The sequence below is a fragment of the Helianthus annuus genome, chromosome 3 (genome assembly GCF_002127325.2).
Source record: "Helianthus annuus cultivar XRQ/B chromosome 3, HanXRQr2.0-SUNRISE, whole genome shotgun sequence".
In the NCBI taxonomy this organism is placed as follows: Eukaryota; Viridiplantae; Streptophyta; class Magnoliopsida; order Asterales; family Asteraceae; genus Helianthus; species Helianthus annuus.
Window position 1 is genome coordinate 120,286,040 of NC_035435.2, and position 19,754 is coordinate 120,305,793.

At 37.2% G+C, this 19,754-nt stretch overlaps 1 protein-coding gene and 2 long non-coding RNA genes across 9 annotated transcripts; 1 reads left to right on the forward strand and 2 right to left on the reverse strand.

The window, feature by feature from the left end:
• Nucleotides 1–194: 194 nt before the first annotated feature.
• LOC110914180 (fasciclin-like arabinogalactan protein 7) lies at nt 195–9,339 on the reverse strand. 5 transcript variants are annotated; one of them, XM_035988422.1, is made up of 5 exons: nt 8,813–9,339; nt 8,441–8,722; nt 7,367–7,454; nt 6,190–6,456; nt 195–1,220 (listed from the first exon to the last, which is right to left on the reverse strand). In XM_035988422.1, exons 3-5 carry the CDS (start codon nt 7,372–7,374, stop codon nt 347–349), a joined length of 1,149 nt encoding a protein of 382 aa, XP_035844315.1. In that variant the 5' UTR covers nt 7,375–7,454; nt 8,441–8,722; nt 8,813–9,339; the 3' UTR covers nt 195–346. The 5 variants fall into 5 exon arrangements, with proteins under 5 accessions (XP_035844315.1, XP_035844316.1, XP_035844318.1 ...); XM_035988423.1 differs by having other exon boundaries at nt 210–1,220; nt 8,441–8,717; nt 8,813–9,330; XM_035988425.1 differs by having other exon boundaries at nt 210–1,220; nt 7,367–7,443; nt 8,813–9,330.
• A 3,005-nt stretch (nt 9,340–12,344) lies between these two features.
• LOC110914195 lies at nt 12,345–14,720 on the reverse strand. The gene is made up of 3 exons (XR_002578448.2): nt 14,490–14,720; nt 13,416–13,503; nt 12,345–12,505 (listed from the first exon to the last, which is right to left on the reverse strand). It is a non-coding gene; the product is annotated as an uncharacterized LOC110914195 (long non-coding RNA).
• Nucleotides 14,721–16,277: 1,557 nt separating this feature from the next.
• On the forward strand, nt 16,278–18,027 carry LOC110914201. 3 transcript variants are annotated; one of them, XR_004889773.1, is made up of 3 exons: nt 16,278–17,198; nt 17,286–17,740; nt 17,805–18,027. It is a non-coding gene; the product is annotated as an uncharacterized LOC110914201 (long non-coding RNA). The 3 variants fall into 3 exon arrangements; XR_004889772.1 differs by having other exon boundaries at nt 16,278–17,740; XR_004889774.1 differs by having other exon boundaries at nt 16,278–17,740; nt 17,941–18,027.
• Nucleotides 18,028–19,754: the final 1,727 nt, after the last annotated feature.

Consider the following 19,754-nt stretch of genomic DNA (forward strand, 5'->3'; position numbering starts at 1 on the left):
GGTTGCGTGGGGGTGTCTTTGCCCACCTCTGTCCTTGTTCAATAGTAAAAAGTTCGACCAAGTTGTTTTTGCTTTTCTCGTTACTGTAACTATAATAAGTGTAACAATTTGACGGGCCAAACCATAAAACCAAATCCAGCACACACCCATGGTTTGATTGTCAGGATGGTCAACGGACCCCTATACTTATACCATTCCAAAAAGACAAATTTCCATGTAAAATATATATGAGACCACAACACTGACATTTCATAGTACATATAGAATATCAGTACCAACAAACAAAACCATAAACTTGCAACAATACTTTAATTAAATTCTAAGATACATAACCAAAAACCTATTCTCACAAAACCACAACCAATCCACTACAAACCACCACCATCACCACCTTCATCCACCCCGTAAACCTGTACGAAGACGACGGAGTCGACGACCTTGCCGCAGTATCCGAACCTACACCTTTCCCTTTACCTTTCCCACCATCAGCATCTGGACCATCTGCCACCGGAGCCACATCTGGCACCGCCACCGGTGCCGGAGCTGGCGCCGGTGGAGGTATATCCGTCCCGAAAATCGCTTCCGGAAGTAACACTTTATTCACTTGATAAATCGCCACCGGGTCCTTAGCATGCACACTACTACTTACCAACGTGTTAGTCCACCCGGACCCAATGTGGATCGTACCCGAATCATCGGTAAAATTTAACGTGTAGGTCCCACCCGCTAACGTGTTAATCGGGCCTGAACCGCTAAGGTTTTTAAAATCTGACAATGAATAGTAATGTGGCAAGGCATGAAAAAGACACAACTGTTTTAGTTGGTCAGATGTAAGGTTTGAAAGTGATGGTTTTTTAAGGTTAGAAAAGGCTGTGTCTTTGGGTACAAAAAGTGTGATGCCTTCTTCAGTGTCATTGGCTTGTGTTTGTAGTGTTTCAATGAGTTTAGTGGACTCAAGGTAGTGTAAGAAGGTGGAGAATGGGCCCGCGACGCTTAGGAGGTCGGTTAGGTTCACGTATTCGGGTGTGGGTTCAGGTGCGGGTGCTGGTGCAGGTGGTAGGGGTAGTTTGGTGGCTCGGGATGAAAGGGCTAGTAGGGCTGAACCGTATCCGGAATCGGTTGTTGAACCGTATCCTGCTTGAGCATTTGCTAGTGTGCAACATAAAAACAAGAGTGTACAAGTTATAGAAACCTTGGTGTTCATCTTTGTGAATGGATTCCTGCAATATATTAAAAGTCACATGTCACATTCTTGAATCTTGAAATGATCCCTAAAGGTTTATATTATCGGTTTAAATCAAGAGTTTTTACAAAATGGATAATCACCAAATTAACCACATTATATTAAGAGTTAAATGTCATTTTAGTCCCTGTGGTTTGGGTCATTTTGATAGTTTAGTCTAAAGGTTTCATTTATCACATGTGGGTCCAAAAAGATTTTACCGTTGCCATTTTAGTCCACTGGGTTAACTTCATCCATTATTTCTGTTAACGAGAAGGGCAATTCAATCATTTTATATGGCCAAATTACCCTTCTAGCTAATAGAATTACATATAAAATGATCGAATTGCCCTTCTTGTTAACAGAAAAAATGGATGAAGTTAACCCACTTGACTAAAATGGCAACGGTGAAACTTTTTTGGACTCACAGGCGAAAAATGAAACCTTTGGATTAAACTGACAAAATGGTCCAAAACATATGGACTAAAATGGCATTTAACTCTTATATTAATATAGTTAACAAATAAGCTATTTACTTTAAAAAAAATACTAATAAACCAGAGCATTACATGTGTAATTTTGGCACAATAGATTTATGGCGCAACAAGTTTAATCTGCCTTATCACCTTGGCATGACTAATCACTTTGCGCAAATCTGTTGTGCCGCGGCGCAGTAGGTTACACGCGTCTAGCTTGATTGGCTAGATTAACTTATAATTAAAGAAAAAGTTAAAAGGGCTATTTTTGTAAATTTTTAAAGTCAAGATTGTTTTTAATTATCTTGGTCAACATGGTTAATTTAATAATTAACCCTTTTTATAATGGCAGATTTAACAGTTTTTTAACGACTGGTGTAAATAAAACATCAAATCTGATACATTCTAATAAACAAACAATAGGGTCAAATCTGTATTTTAAAACAAATAAAAAGACAAAACCACAATAAATGAGACATACGACATCAATTTCTCGACCAACCATGTAATTTACTTTTTATTTTAATTATTATTATAGGAATCTTCTTGTGTTTTAGGTTTGACCTTTTATTAGATCTCAAGGTTCTTGTATTAGTGAAGTGTAATGAGCTTGTGATATGTAAAATTACATAAATACCCTCTAACACATAAATACCTATGGTAATAACGTTATTTAAACACTCAAAACCAATTATCTAGAACTTGAAATTGCAATAATCAAACAATGCAAGCAAATTTCAATTTCAATAACCAAAAAACACAACAATGATAAGATTCAAAACTAAAAGTTTCAAAACTTGACCAGATAATTTGGAAGTCCATGAACCAAGAAACAAAACATTACTATTTATTGTAAAATTCAAAGATCAAAGAAGTCATTGTTGCATAAAGTTCTTATAGATATAAACAACAATGTTCTCAGATTTCAAGATCAAAATTTTGATTAAAATGCTAATCTACAAATGCATTTGAAGAACATAGAGGGCCTACATGTAGAACATAAAGGTATGGTGTTAAAGTAGATCTAGATCAAGCAATTAACATGACAATCAAGAAAAAAGGCTGTGATTAGCAATGCGAATGTAAACGGGCTTAGATCATGTCAAGATGAAGCAAACATGATAATAATATGTGATGAAACAGAGCATATAGAGATAATTGAAAGGTAAAAACTGACCTTTTGCTAGAGGAAATTGAAGAGAGAACAAAAGTGAAGTGTGATGTGTAGATTGGGGTATATATAAAGAGTGTGTTGCTAGAGAGTGTGGCAGGTGGGGTTAGTTATTTGTTTGTAAGTTTCAATTGGTGAAGAAAGTATCATTGGATCCAAAAGAAATTTATTTAAATATGACTGAGAACTATCTTTAATTGTTTATTTATTTATTTATTTAACTATGACATATATAACCAGTTACGAATCTAGAAAATAATGTAGAGGTAACTTTTTTTTTTGTAAAAAAAAATCTATAGCGGCAGCAAAATCGAAAAACGTCAATTTTCAAAAACTAACACTACCGTCGGAGCGTTAATGGTTAGCGGGGGCTACCCCTTGTTCTAAGGATAGTGTAATTGTATAGTCATCCCTTTTTTTTCTCTCACATTAAATCTGGTCAGCAACACTATCTACAAGTTTTACTAAAGATTGATTTTGTATATAATAATAATAATAATAATAATAATAATAATAATATGTTGTTTATGATTTACGCTATTTTACTTGACTAGTAGTTTTCAATGTGGGATCATTGTTTGGATCAACATGCTATAACAATGATATCAATACACATAAAAGTGAAAATTCCAATCTTGCTCTCTACCCTACCACAATAACATCATATGCTACCATCAAAAATCTCGAAACAAACCATGTGTCATCAAGGACTCAAGGTGGGGGGAATAATGTAGATTCAAATTTTGGTTATCATAGAGAGTCCCTCAACATAGACATATAGATAATTGTTTCAGCTCGATGCTAATAGAAGATGTAAAATTAGAGATCGGATTTTGTATGGGAGTGGCCAGAATAGGTTTTCTTGGCAGTGGAAAAGACCGCTGGAACCGGGTTTGGAGACGGACGATCTGCTTAACCTTCTGATCTTGTTGGACGCTTTCACTGTTACCGGTAACATGGATAAGTGGGTTTGGCTCGGGAATGGAGCGGAGGAGTTTAGTGTAGGACCGGTGAAAAGAGTTCTGGTTAAAGATAGTGGGCCGGAGAATAGATCAAGCTTTTCTTGGTGTAAATGGGTTCCTGCTAAGTGCAACATTTTCGCGTGGAGGGCGGGTTGAGGCAGAATTCCTACGGTGGAGGCTCTTCGTAAAAGAAACGTCAATATTCTGGAGTCGAGCTGCGGTTTTGTGACGAAGGCGAAGATGCGGTTTCCCACTTGTTCACGGAGTGTTTTTGCTACAAATGTGATTTGGAATTCGATCAGTAGTTGGTGTCGTGTTCTGCAAATTTACGCGTTCTCGTCCCAAGATCTTATGAATGCTCACGTGTACAGTGGGCTAAAGGAACCGGAGAAATCCATTTTTCAAGGTGTGATTATCATAGCATGTTGGTGCATATGGAAGGCGGGGAATGAAGATAGATTCAGAAATAAAAGGTTCAGAATTGAGAAAGTTTTAAGCGAGGTGAAGTCGTTTGGTTTCTTGTGGGCTAGGAATAGAACTAAGTTTAAGGATTTGTCTTGGGTAAATTGGTGTAAATTTGTAATTATATAGTTTCAGTTGTGTTGTGTTGCCTCCCGGTTTTCAGGTTGGTTGTTTTCTAATGAAGTTCACATTTAAAAAAAAAAAGACATATAGATAAATTCATAGCAAAAGTATGAAGCTTTACAATTTTGCCTTCAAAACTATTTAGGTTCCCAAATTTTGCAATAGAAACAACCAGAAATTCAGGCATGGTCCACCAGATCAGTGTGCATTTATGTTGCGGTTGTGTATGTAAGGGGGGGGGGTTGTTTTTTGTGAAAAGCTTTTCAGGACCTCTTATGTCTGCCCTACGCAGACCACGTGCAGACGTTTGAGTCTGCAGTGTGTTTGTTTTCTCGAAGACTTTTCATTAAAAAAGGTCTGCGTAACCTCTTTTTGGTGCAGACATGGATCAAGGTCCTCTTGGGTTTTGCAGACTCTCTTCTCCTCCACAGAACCCTAGCACCTCTCCACCCTTCTCCTCCACCCCATCTTCTCAACCGCCACCACCCTTCCACCGGCGGCACCCTCCCACTGTCCGCCACCCACCTCTGTAACTGTCGCCACAGTCCGCCAACCTCCCTCCTCATTAGTTGCCGCCACCTCGTCACCCTCCCTCCTCACCAGTCGTCCGCCACCTTGTCACCGTCATCAGCAGCCACCATCATCAGCAGTCGCCTTCATCAGTATCTATCTAGGTAAGTTAAATTTATGTTTTTTGTGTTAATTTTCAGAAATTGGTGCTAGTTTTCAGATTTTGGTGTTAATTTTTAGAATTGTGGTATTAATTTGCTGAATTTTTGTGTTAATTTTCAGAATTGTGGTGTTAATTTTGGTGTTACTCATGCCTGTTATGTTGTTTGATTATGATATTCATTATGATAAAATGGTAATTAGAATTTGTAAGATGTTCAGCAGTTTGCAGTATTTAAAAAACAAACAGTCTTCTTCTTGCAGACTGGAGAGGTTTGGTTCACTTCTTCTGTTGCAGATGTGGTCCGCAGACTGCAGACATTTTACCTCTGAAAAAACAAATAGCACCTAAGTCACTAATTTAAATTTATGGTAAGATAGAAAAAACAAAATTATCATTCGCTAGTTTAATGGTAAGGCCGGATGGTAAAAAAAACCTTAAACTTGGTTGTGTATTTTAGTCACTAGGTTGAATAAATGGAAAATTGTGAAAGAAAGAAAATACAAATTCATCATTCGCTAGTTTAATGGTAAATCCGTATGGTAAAAAGAACTCAAACTTGATGGGTATTCGATACTAAACTTGATTTTATTGAGGAACCCAAATCGAGTGGGGAGTGAGTCAAAGAATCCCTAACATATAAAACTAGGGATTAAGACGTAATAAATCCTGAGTTCAAACATTATGCGTATACTATATAAGGTTATTCAATACATAATCAAGTTTAAGTAAAGAATTCCAATAATCACATAAACATTTACACATATTGTTTTCACTATGACGCATAAGGCGATTATTTATTTATCTCTAGTATAGGACCTGTTTGTTTTTTTTTTCATTTCGTAGTAAAAGTTATGCGGCCTAGGACAAACAAAACCAACTAAGAAATGTCACATTTTTCACAACAAATATGGTTTCGGGGAGTTCCAGTTGAAAATCACACGGCCAAGGATGGATTCTTGCGGGGTTTTTCCCCAAATTAGTGAGATTTTCATTTGTGGACTAAAGTGTTTGGATGAATGTCATTTTATAGAAAAACATGTAATCTATAATACTATATAAAGCAAATATGATGGACAAGATTGTAATTTTACCATACTTACAAGTTATGAAGCACCATGTACAAGGATGTGTAAGCCATTTTAGAAGGGTCAAATCTGTATTTCACCCAAAGTTTTAAGACACTAAAGGGGTAATTAGGGGATTTCATGTCACACCCCGAAATTATCAGAGCATGGCGTGACTGGACCGGTATCTTCATTGCACAGCGGAAGCAATTAGCTAAGACTTCTAGAAAATGAACGCCGCTAAGTACTTGAATTCCCACGGGTTCTCCTATTCCAACCGTTCCATAGTTTTGAAAATGCAACCTGAGAAAGAACATGCGAAAAAGTCAACATAAAGTTGAGCGAGTTCATAGTTTGTTTTGAAAAGATTTAAAAGAAATCTTTTTGATAACCGGTTTTAAAGTTGTTGAGAAAATATAGTAAAATCATTTTCTTGGCATGATATATGAGAACTGTGAGTCTAGCCCACGAGAGTGTTTGTGCATTGCACGAGAGAGAATGGGCCGAGCCCAAACGAACCTTTGTAAGCAGGATCAGCGCTTCCTCTTACTTAGGTATAACTTGAAAAACGTTACCAAAGTTTGTAATTCATGTATTTATGAGTTTCCATCAAATGAATCTTATGAATATATGAAACTTTTACTGTTGTAAATGGGTATGTAAAGCGTCTATGAACAGGTTGATCGTTAATGTTTCGCGAGGACATTAACGTATGCGGCGACATAAGAAGTACTCAACCTGTGTAGACGGTTTTTAGTGTCGAATCACCTCGACTGTGTCGAATCACCTCGACTGTGTAAATCATGTCGACTGTGTCGAATCACCTCGACTGTGTGAATCACCTCGACTGTGTCAATCACCTCGACTGTGTCGAATCCCCTCGACTGTGTCGAATCCCCTCGACTGTGTCGAATACCCTCGACTGTGTCGAATCACCTCGACTGTGTCGAATCACCTCGACTGTGTCGCCCGTACCCATTAGAAAATCATGCACGTTTCGTAAATACGCATGTGTTTTGTAAAACCGGTATGTTTAGTCTCAATCGTTCGTAAACCATTTAAGTTCCTTGAAATCCGTTCGCAACATGGTTTAGAAATATGAGGTTTTCGCTTATCGAAAAATTGTTTACTTTTGCAAAACTTGCATGTCTTTCCACCCCCGAAAACATTTACAAAAATGTAAAACCGTAAAAAGTGGGGGTTATGAACTCACCTTGACATTCCTGTGCAATGCTAGCCTAGCGTGGTTCCGAAGTGTTGTTCCAAGAACGTGTATTAGCTAGCGTGCACCTATGACATTCCTACGAAGGAATACTTATAAGTTTCTAAATTAAACGTAGCATACTACGTGTCCGAGCTCTACCGAGTCGTTAACTAAACGACCATAAGGTAGTGTTATCTTGACTTAGAATAACCAATATAGGGTTATTCGATCCCGTTTATAATGGGATAATACTAAGTCGTGGAAACGACTAAGTTTTCCCAAGGATTTAGGATATATATATATATTTATATATATAAATATAAATACATTTACAAAGTCGTCATGAATAGAAATACGTAAATCGATAATGGTACGTAATCGAAATGTCGTATATGTTTTGGTAATATACCGTTGTAGTTTTCGTAGGATGGAAATTAATACATATATATATTTGCGAAAACATGATGTTTGAAACGAATATAAACAATATTTTCACTTTGAGAATTCGGATTCTAGACGATGGAAAGAATATAAATAATTATGTTGATATTACATAATTTTCAAACATTAAACGTTAGAAAAGTGAATCCCGAATTCTGACTTTGGAAGTAATATAACATTATTTTCATTGTATAAAAGTATTCGGAAATACCGGTGTTCGAAATAAAATAAATAAATATATTTATTTGTAAAAGTGGATCGGGTTTCGATGTTTCTAAACGTTGGAAATAAATAATCGTCGAAACTAATTGTATATTTGTATTTGTTTTTGTAAAAGATTATTCGTATCCGATAGTTTGTTTTATAATAAAACGCATTTCCTTTTATGGATTTTCACGAAAATCGGACAGAGTTTCCTCTGTTTTTGGACAATCCCGACAATCGAGTGTCGATATATTTTATCAAGATTCAACAAATTTTCAACCGCAATTTAATAATATAAACCATCTATATAAATTTTCGTCGAGTATAATAAATATAAACTAATACTAAATTGAAACGGTTCGAGCTCGGTCGCGTAACTACTAAAATTCTAAAAGCTATATCAATCTAATCTATAACTTTCGCGTCGTTAAACTTTACCGGGTCTGAGTTGACCATTTGACTTCTGTTGACCAGAAGTTTGACCGTTGGCTTTTGTTGACTGAAGTTGACTGGCTTTGACCAGTTGACTGAGTTGACCGTGATTGACCCGAACCCAGATGTTGACCAGAACGAGCTCGTAATCTGACCGTTTGACCCGTACCAAAACCGGCTTTATTGAACCGGTTGTCTGTGCCCGAACCCCACCATCTACCACTATCACCTCCGCCGCCGCCGATGACGTGCCGCTCCAGCACCACCTCAGCCACCATCCCCACTTTACTTTAGAAAAAAAACGAGAACAGATGTTTAACTGCAATGGATCCAACGGATCTGAGTAAAAACAAAAGAAAATCAACTGGACTTACTCACCGGAACTCGTCAAAAGTGGAGGGGTGTCGTTGCTTGATGTCGCCGCTGACACCACCATAGCCGCACCACCACTGCCGTCGGAGACACCCGTCACCGCTCACGGTGGCCGGAGACTTCTCTCCTTCCTGTCGTTCCCTATCTCTCTCTTACGTCTCACTCTCTCTCTCTGTCTTACTCTCTGTCTATCTGTCTCATCGGAAGCACCACCTTGCGCCGCCACCACAGTGGTGGTCGGCCGTCAACTGAAGGGGGGGGGCGTCTGTTGATGGGTGTCGTCGGAGAAGGGAGCCGGCTCCTCCTCATGACTCGCCGGCAAGGGAAATCGAGAGAGGAAGGTGTTGTGTCTTGTTTAAGGGTTTGATTTGTGAGTGTAATCAAGAGAGGAATGAGGGAGGATGATGATATGTGGAGGTGTCTGAGGGTTGAAGTAGATAAGGTTTCTCCTTTTGTGAGCGTGTGTGTGTTAGAGAATGCAGGGAACAAAAGTATGGGAGAGAACTTCTTGCAAAGCGGCTGATCAAAAATGTGAGGGTTAGGGTTCACTACATATATATACAAAGGGTTAACTCATGTTTTAAGTGGGCTTGGGCCCAAGGCCCACAAGCCCAATCCCGTGTTTATAGTAGCCCGTTATCATAAACGAACCCGTTTTCAACCCGATCATCGTAAATTATCATTGAATACAATTCTAGTGCCATATGTATGTAAAAATTCTATCGGTACTCATCGTTGGCGCGCTCGTTTTTCGGGTGCGTTAAAAATCGTGTAAAATGCATCGTTGTCGTTTGTGATGTTTTGAAAGTACGAAAAATTCAAAAACTAAATTTATAAGTATATAGTACTCGCATAAAATTCGTACTTGTCGGCGTTGTCAGTATTTTGTACGGCATTAGTTCGTTATCGTTTATCGTTATGCATTTTCTCCGCAGATTATCATTTGCGTACTGTATAGTCGAGTAGGCATTCATAGGCATTCCACGAGCCTAATTAAGTTAATATGTGTCTTAAACACTATTTATTATCGTCTTAAATGTTTGTTAATCACGTAATTAAGAGCCGTTAATTACCGGTTGTCACATTCTCCCCCTGTTATAGAAATTTCGTCCTCGAAATTTAGTCTATGTTATCTCCTCTGAGTTGTGTCGCTTCTAGGTAAGTCCGAATAATACCAAAGTGAATGACTGCGTAATCGAATCAAGACTTATTCAGATTACGTGAGTGTAAAGACATTTTTCATCAATAAGAAGCCAACAGTTCAACTGAGTTTGTTCCAGAAATCGATGTCAAGTGAACGAAGCGTAGTGATACTATCACCAACGCGACCAAGTTTACGGAGTTCAATAAAAGGGGAATTTCAACCAATAGAATTCCGAATGAACGTTCACAAACTGCAATCAATTTTTGAAACAACAGAATATAATACCAATGGAATCTAGCGTTGGTTGTTGTATAAGTGAAACTCGAATTCAACAAACTCAAATAAGTATAATCATAAAAATGATTTATCAACTCTTGAACCATTAAATGAATAAAATCAATGTGTTGCAAGGATACACCGAAATGAAATACAACCGAACCTGGTGTATCATCGTCTTAATACATAATTGCATTAAGACTATTTAAATGATGTGTCAAACGAAAAGCATAAATAGTTACGCATGAAACGGCTGATCGTGATTAGCACAAGCTACAAGTTTATACCGACACCACAAGGTGTCGTAGTGAATGAAACAATTCAATAATAGCGGTGATCAAACAAGTATCACCGTGTTTGAAATCGAATGAAAGGTTTAACGAAGTAATTACGAATAGTTGTTCCAAACAAATTACATAGGACTTTCAATTGAAAATGAAACAAATAAATAATGTTTTCGAGCGAAGATGAAAAGCAATAAATATCACAAAATGTTCGCTCGATGGTGAAAGAACCGTTAAGAGGTACACCGAAATATGACATGAACTTGTGTACCATTATCTTAATACACGATTGTATTAAGACTGCTTTAATATGACAATTAACAAAACGGATTTAATATAAATAAACAAATAAATAATTAATTAAATCCGTACATGATGTGTGCAAACGAGATTAGCGCAAGCTTCAAATTTGTGAGAACGTCACCACAAGGTGATCGTGATCAAGGAAACGATTCAATGAAGTCGAAGACCAAACAAGCCTGTTATGGTTCGAAACAAATGAAGTGCTTGTTGGGATTATTTCGAATATGATGGCCTCAATCCATCATATGGGACCTTGAATCGAATATATATTACGAGCAAGTTCAAACAATTGAACTTGGTTTAGGCATATTTCAACCATGAGTGCATGTATTGAGAAGAAAGTTTCGACATGGTTACAACGAAAAACTATGTAAGTAACTCGAAAAGAAAGAGGAGTTTCAATGAGTTCGTTGACTCGATATCAAGGAGTCAACGCTTTGCAATAATGTGGTTCATCTAGATAACAATGCAAAGATCAAGTATAGCGAAACGATATTTGGGCTTTGATAAAACAACAATTTAGAGTGAAGCCCTCCAATGGTCTTCACAAATCAATCTAACCACATGCGCACCAAACAATGCATGTGTAACGTGTGAATTTGTCAATAAATGAAACAAATGAGTGTTCGCTATCATGAAATAAAATTTTCGTGATGCAATGACCCTTGGGTGGAGTAGAGATGCAAAAATCTACTCACTATATGCAAAAATCATTATTTCAATAAAGAAATTCGAGGACTTTACCTGGAAGTTCACGTGATGATTGGTTGTTATGTGACATTACCATAGAATGTTGTATGTAACATAATCGCCATGAATGAAGTAGGGGGAATGCGAAGACATGTGACTTCTTTTGCAGCGCCAATAATTGTGAGTCTCTTTAGACTAAGCATCGATCATTATGAAATCTTGTTTAAGCGTATCTCAGCGTGATTCATGCCGTTTGTAGGATCACTTGCCAATTTGCCGCTTTCGACCAGTAGTTCTCCCGCTGACGGGGTTAGCATCGTTGTTATCGTGCCCGATCATGCTTTCCAAAGGTCTTGCCTCGAAAGTCGTGTGTGATGTACTTCGACGTCCGCTGACGTATGGTTTAGGTTTCATGTGCATTCGCGCACTAGTGTTTCGTTCCACTTAGATTACCTGATTGGTAATTAAAATAGCATAGACAGTATAGATAATGGCGTTTGCCCGAGTTAATAGTCGCAGTTCCTACATAATGACCTTTAATGGATTTTGACATAAATTCTCCAAAGGTCCTAGATGCATGTTATCAAAACACTCAAGGTTTTGCTTACTGTGTGTAATTGTTTCGTGTATCGTGTATCAACTCAACACCTGTGTATGTTTAAAATCAAAACAGTTGACTCACTGTTCTTGGAAACGGTTGGAACCCATATTCGAGTCTTAGGCGTTCTGTACGTGTTCAATATCTTAAAAATCTAAGTCCCCAGAGGGAAAGTGAGGTTAAAGCCTAGGTATCTCTACACAGAAACCTAATTCGCTGAAACCTATAGCTCTGATACCAATCTGTCACACCCCGAAATTATCAGAGCATGGCGTGACTGGACCGGTATCTTCATTGCACAGCGGAAGCAATTAGCTAAGACTTCTAGAAAATGAACGCCGCTAAGTACTTGAATTCCCACGGGTTCTCCTATTCCAACCGTTCCATAGTTTTGAAAATGCAACCTGAGAAAGAACATGCGAAAAAGTCAACATAAAGTTGAGCGAGTTCATAGTTTGTTTTGAAAAGATTTAAAAGAAATCTTTTTGATAACCGGTTTTAAAGTTGTTGAGAAAATATAGTAAAATCATTTTCTTGGCATGATATATGAGAACTGTGAGTCTAGCCCACGAGAGTGTTTGTGCATTGCACGAGAGAGAATGGGCCGAGCCCAAACGAACCTTTGTAAGCAGGATCAGCGCTTCCTCTTACTTAGGTATAACTTGAAAAACGTTACCAAAGTTTGTAATTCATGTATTTATGAGTTTCCATCAAATGAATCTTATGAATATATGAAACTTTTACTGTTGTAAATGGGTATGTAAAGCGTCTATGAACAGGTTGATCGTTAATGTTTCGCGAGGACATTAACGTATGCGGCGACATAAGAAGTACTCAACCTGTGTAGACGGTTTTTAGTGTCGAATCACCTCGACTGTGTCGAATCACCTCGACTGTGTAAATCATGTCGACTGTGTCGAATCACCTCGACTGTGTGAATCACCTCGACTGTGTCAATCACCTCGACTGTGTCGAATCCCCTCGACTGTGTCGAATCCCCTCGACTGTGTCGAATACCCTCGACTGTGTCGAATCACCTCGACTGTGTCGAATCACCTCGACTGTGTCGCCCGTACCCATTAGAAAATCATGCACGTTTCGTAAATACGCATGTGTTTTGTAAAACCGGTATGTTTAGTCTCAATCGTTCGTAAACCATTTAAGTTCCTTGAAATCCGTTCGCAACATGGTTTAGAAATATGAGGTTTTCGCTTATCGAAAAATTGTTTACTTTTGCAAAACTTGCATGTCTTTCCACCCCCGAAAACATTTACAAAAATGTAAAACCGTAAAAAGTGGGGGTTATGAACTCACCTTGACATTCCTGTGCAATGCTAGCCTAGCGTGGTTCCGAAGTGTTGTTCCAAGAACGTGTATTAGCTAGCGTGCACCTATGACATTCCTACGAAGGAATACTTATAAGTTTCTAAATTAAACGTAGCATACTACGTGTCCGAGCTCTACCGAGTCGTTAACTAAACGACCATAAGGTAGTGTTATCTTGACTTAGAATAACCAATATAGGGTTATTCGATCCCGTTTATAATGGGATAATACTAAGTCGTGGAAACGACTAAGTTTTCCCAAGGATTTAGGATATATATATATATTTATATATATAAATATAAATACATTTACAAAGTCGTCATGAATAGAAATACGTAAATCGATAATGGTACGTAATCGAAATGTCGTATATGTTTTGGTAATATACCGTTGTAGTTTTCGTAGGATGGAAATTAATACATATATATATTTGCGAAAACATGATGTTTGAAACGAATATAAACAATATTTTCACTTTGAGAATTCGGATTCTAGACGATGGAAAGAATATAAATAATTATGTTGATATTACATAATTTTCAAACATTAAACGTTAGAAAAGTGAATCCCGAATTCTGACTTTGGAAGTAATATAACATTATTTTCATTGTATAAAAGTATTCGGAAATACCGGTGTTCGAAATAAAATAAATAAATATATTTATTTGTAAAAGTGGATCGGGTTTCGATGTTTCTAAACGTTGGAAATAAATAATCGTCGAAACTAATTGTATATTTGTATTTGTTTTTGTAAAAGATTATTCGTATCCGATAGTTTGTTTTATAATAAAACGCATTTCCTTTTATGGATTTTCACGAAAATCGGACAGAGTTTCCTCTGTTTTTGGACAATCCCGACAATCGAGTGTCGATATATTTTATCAAGATTCAACAAATTTTCAACCGCAATTTAATAATATAAACCATCTATATAAATTTTCGTCGAGTATAATAAATATAAACTAATACTAAATTGAAACGGTTCGAGCTCGGTCGCGTAACTACTAAAATTCTAAAAGCTATATCAATCTAATCTATAACTTTCGCGTCGTTAAACTTTACCGGGTCTGAGTTGACCATTTGACTTCTGTTGACCAGAAGTTTGACCGTTGGCTTTTGTTGACTGAAGTTGACTGGCTTTGACCAGTTGACTGAGTTGACCGTGATTGACCCGAACCCAGATGTTGACCAGAACGAGCTCGTAATCTGACCGTTTGACCCGTACCAAAACCGGCTTTATTGAACCGGTTGTCTGTGCCCGAACCCCACCATCTACCACTATCACTAGGGCTGGCAATTGGGTACCTGTTAAGACACGATTAGACCTGTTTGACTGAAAAATACACCCTTTGACTTTTTTAATTTTTAAAATAATTAAAATTACAATGTTAGGATCTATCATTTATTCATCTTTGTACATAAAACATAAAACTGTTTTATAAACATGAGGTAGAAAGTAGTTAAACGAGTCGTAATCATGTTTAAAACTTATGTTGTGCGCACCGTCAGAAACCTGTTAAACCTGTTAAGACACGATTTGCCAGCCTTAACTATCACCTCCGTCGCCGCCGATGACGTGCCGCTCCAGCACCACCTCAGCCACCATCCCCACTTTACTTTAGAAAAAAAACGAGAACAGATGGTTTAACTGCAATGGATCCAACGGATCTGAGTAAAAACAAAAGAAAATCAACTGGACTTACTCACCGGAACTCGTCAAAAGTGGAGGGGTGTCGTTGCTTGATGTTGCCGCTGACACCACCATAGCCGCACCACCACTGCCGTCGGAGACACCCGTCACCGCTCACGGTGGCCGGAGACTTCTCTCCTTCCTGTCGTTCCCTATCTCTCTCTTACGTCTCACTCTCTCTCTCTGTCTTACTCTCTGTCTATCTGTCTCATCGGAAGCACCACCTTGCGCCGCCACCACAGTGGTGGTCGGCCGTCAACTGAAGGGGGGGGCGTCTGTTGATGGGTGTCGTCGGAGAAGGGAGCCGGCTCCTCCTCATGACTCGCCGGCAAGGGAAATCGAGAGAGGAAGGTGTTGTGTCTTGTTTAAGGGTTTGATTTGTGAGTGTAATCAAGAGAGGAATGAGGGAGGATGATGATATGTGGAGGTGTCTGAGGGTTGAAGTAGATAAGGTTTCTCCTTTTGTGAGCGTGTGTGTGTTAGAGAATGCAGGGAACAAAAGTATGGGAGAGAACTTCTTGCAAAGCGGCTGATCAAAAATGTGAGGGTTAGGGTTCACTACATATATATACAAAGGGTTAACTCATGTTTTAAGTGGGCTTGGGCCCAAGGCCCACAAGCCCAATCCCGTGTTTATAGTAGCCCGTTATCATAAACGAACCCGTTTTCAACCCGATCATCGTAAATTATCATTGAATACAATTCTAGTGCCATATGTATGTAAAAATTCTATCGGTACTCATCGTTGGCGCGCTCGTTTTTCGGGTGCGTTAAAAATCGTGTAAAATGCATCGTTGTCGTTTGTGATGTTTTGAAAGTACGAAAAATTCAAAAACTAAATTTATAAGTATATAGTACTCGCATAAAATTCGTACTTGTCGGCGTTGTCAGTATTTTGTACGGCATTAGTTCGTTATCGTTTATCGTTATGCATTTTCTCCGCAGATTATCATTTGCGTACTGTATAGTCGAGTAGGCATTCATAGGCATTCCACGAGCATAATTAAGTTAATATGTGTCTTAAACACTATTTATTATCGTCTTAAATGTTTGTTAATCACGTAATTAAGAGCCGTTAATTACCGGTTGTCACATTTCAGTATATGGATGATTGAATGCTTCATTTTCAGATCGATTCGACTCCTTAAATCCTACTTTAATTCATGTTCAATTTATACATATAGGGAGAGAATCGGAAATAAATTGCCAGAAAGAGAACAATGGAAAGGACTAGGTTCCTAGCCAAGCCAGGGAATCTACGACCGATTGTCAAAAAATCTCTCGCTACGGGGTAAGAAGCAAGGAAGGAGTGCCACTTTCAAGAATTCTTTTTTAGTTCAATCACCCGCCGAAGCGATTTCCTATCGGTCTTGACCTTCTCAGAGACTTGCCAAGATAGCGATCTGCTCTTATATTATAGATATTATAAGACGATATTAGAAAAAAGAACCCCTCTCTCTTTCCTTTATGTGCGCTCTCTCTTCAGTCATGTGCTTAAATAATTAGGAGACGAAGGGATTTGCAACTTTGGTGATGCTTTGTTTTTATGGAAGATGATGAAGAAGGTGGAAGGATTGCGGATTTGGTGCGGCGTCGGTTTACATAATCGAAGCTTTCTCTACACGTAAATTTCATGATCATTCAGTTTTCTTTTTCCAATTTTGTATTATTCTCTTTGATCCCGATGATTGTGTTTAGTCAGTGATGTTAATCTCTGCTTCACCGATTGATTGTACTGTTGTATGTTAATCACAATTCAAGGTAACAACTCTCCATATATATATATATTAAACTTACGTTTTGTCATCCTTTTCAAATTAGGGGTTATTGGTTAAATTTTCATGATATCAATGATAGAGAAGGTTAAACAGGGCTGAATAAAGTGCTTTCTTGGTTAAATTTTCATGATATCAATGTATAATTGTATGAACATGGATCCCCTTAACCAAATTCGTTTTGTTTATTGATTTGTTAATTAATTTTAATCTTTGTTTCGTGCCCATGTCTTGATTACAAAAAATCTCAAATCATTTTCTCATTTTATCACCAATGTTTGTGCCATCATTGGTGGTGTTTTCAAGGTTCGTCTTTATCTCACTCTTTTCTTTGTGTGTGGGATTATTTGTGGCTGGATTGTGAGATTACTACTTGATTATGTGATTGATCAGGTTGATGGGATACTGGATTCGTTTCTGCACAACACATTGAGACTGGTCAAAAGAGTTAAATTGGGGAAGAACTTTTAGCATCTACCCATCAAAGACCATTGTTACTATATACATTTGAATGTTATTATATATTTTGTTAGAAAATTTTGGATTTACACTATCTATATATCTATACTTGTGCTCCAAATACACATAAAACAAAACTTTTCAAATGTTCTGGTGCAATTCTACCACTTATGACAGAATTTCAGATTGATGCGGATCAACGTGACAACCAAATCATTGTTGGCAAACCATCTGGCTGAATCAATGACATGATCCATGATAATAAGAGCTTTTCATCAAGAGGAACGATTATTTGCCAAAAATCGTGACATATTTTGGCTTCGATGATTCTAAAAGGCGTTGGCAGCATTTTATTTGTATGTGGCAGCACCACCAGTGCCTATTTGCTGGTAACACTTACACCCTTCTTTCAGTTGATTTCATATTTTTTTAATTTTTTAACGTACTTTGCAGATGCCATTTAATAAATTCCAATACGCTGTCTGCTGGAACTTATTCCGATTAAATTAGTGTTTACGAAGCGGCACACAAAATGCTAATTCATATGTGTAGCATTGAAGTTTGATCAAATCTTAATCTTCATCTGCAGATATATTACTTGCTACTTATGAGTCCATTGCTACGTGACTTCTATGACTATGACATGAATGATCCAAAGTTTCATCCTTGTTTTTAAGATTTCGTGCAAGTTGCTTTTCTTAATTTATAATTTGTTAAGGTTTATAGCATTTGCATATAAAACACATAAAATTTAACGGGATCCACATTTGTTACAGAGCTTGGTACTGTCCGGGGGGGGGGGGGGGGGGGTTTCTTGTTTTATTGCCTGGAACAACAATGCTTCATGAAGAATCCCAGTCGGGTCGGGTTAAATTTAGTGTTTACTCAACATGGCTCTAGATGGCAATGGGTCGGGTTAAATTCAGTGTTCCAAGGATTTTTATCTGTCACTCCCTCTCTTTAGCATTGCAAGTGGGCTGTAATTACTGGATGCCATGGGCCACAAAGGATGCTAGTCGGGCAAGCAACAAAGTACTACTTGGAGATTTGTGATTTTGTCTGGTGGAAGCTCGGTTTACATTTTGGGTCGAGCGATTTTTGTTGTATACCATTGCTATTGAGAAGGGTCAAAAATCTTTTCTTGCAAATGATAAATTTGGTTTGCCGAGCTCCGGTTTCGTTCTTTGATTCTACTCCTTTGAGCTGGATGTTGAATCAGGTTGGTAATCTATCCTTATGTTTTTTAATGTTTCAATTAGAGGTATGGCAGGGTTAGTTTGGGCGGGTTAGATAGCTTGTTACAATGAGTTTGGGTTGGTACAAGTCAATTTTAGTATGGGTCGACCCAGGTTCATCCAATTGGTTGACCTGCATATACATTTACAAACCATATTATTAATTGATAAATCACGATGAATACATTGTAAAATTACCAAAATTTATACTTATCGGCCGGTAAATATCTAGTAAATTAAAATTCTTTTCGATTGATACACGTCCCATTCACTTCTAACAAGTAGAATGCCATGTTATTTTTAAATGCATTAAATTATACTATGTTACATATATACACGCAGGGTAGGGATAGTGTACATTAATTCAGAAGTGTGAGAAGCGTGAGAAATGTATTATAACACTATATAACACCATATAAACACCGTATAACACTATGTAACACCATATAACACCATATAACACTATGTAACACTATATAACACTATATAATAATATATAACACTATACATCTATCATAGATATGCTATCAGACAAAATTTATAGTGTTATATTTGTTATATAGTGTTATAAGGGAAGGTTCATTTGAGAAGAAATTTAATGTGAGAAGAAAAAGAAGAAAGGGCATATTAGTAAAATGCTATTTAATTTATAACTCATATCATTAATTTTTCTCTCTTTAATTAATTAGTCAACTAATTATTAATTACCCTACATATAATCTACAAAACCTACACATATCAAAATTTTCCTACATATACCCTACACATTATAGAATTTTATCCTACACAGTCGAAATTTATCCTACACACCTCGAAATATATCCTACACAACTCGTGATTTATCCTACACAACTAGTAATTTATTCTACACTTTAAATTAAGTTGTTTTTTAATTTGAAAAAATATATATTTTGAAAAGGAGTTACAAATTTAATTTAGCTAGTTATTAAAGGGGAAGAATACACATTAATGATTTAGGTAAGTTTACCAATATACCCTTATATTAAAATTAAATACAAATATTAAATGAAGTAAAATAAAGCATTCTTATTGGTTGAAACTTCTTCTTTTTTCTTCTTACAAAAAAAATTCTTCTCATTTGAACCCTCCACTAGTGTTATATAGTGTTACATAGTGTTATATGGTGTTATATGGTGGTATATAGTGT

Excerpts from the sequence above, each read along its gene's own strand:
- LOC110914180 (XM_035988422.1), bottom strand. Across the intron at positions 1,221-6,189 it reads TACATGGTGCTTCATAACTT|GAATCCATTCACAAAGATGA; the intron begins GTAAGTATGGTA and ends AATATATTGCAG.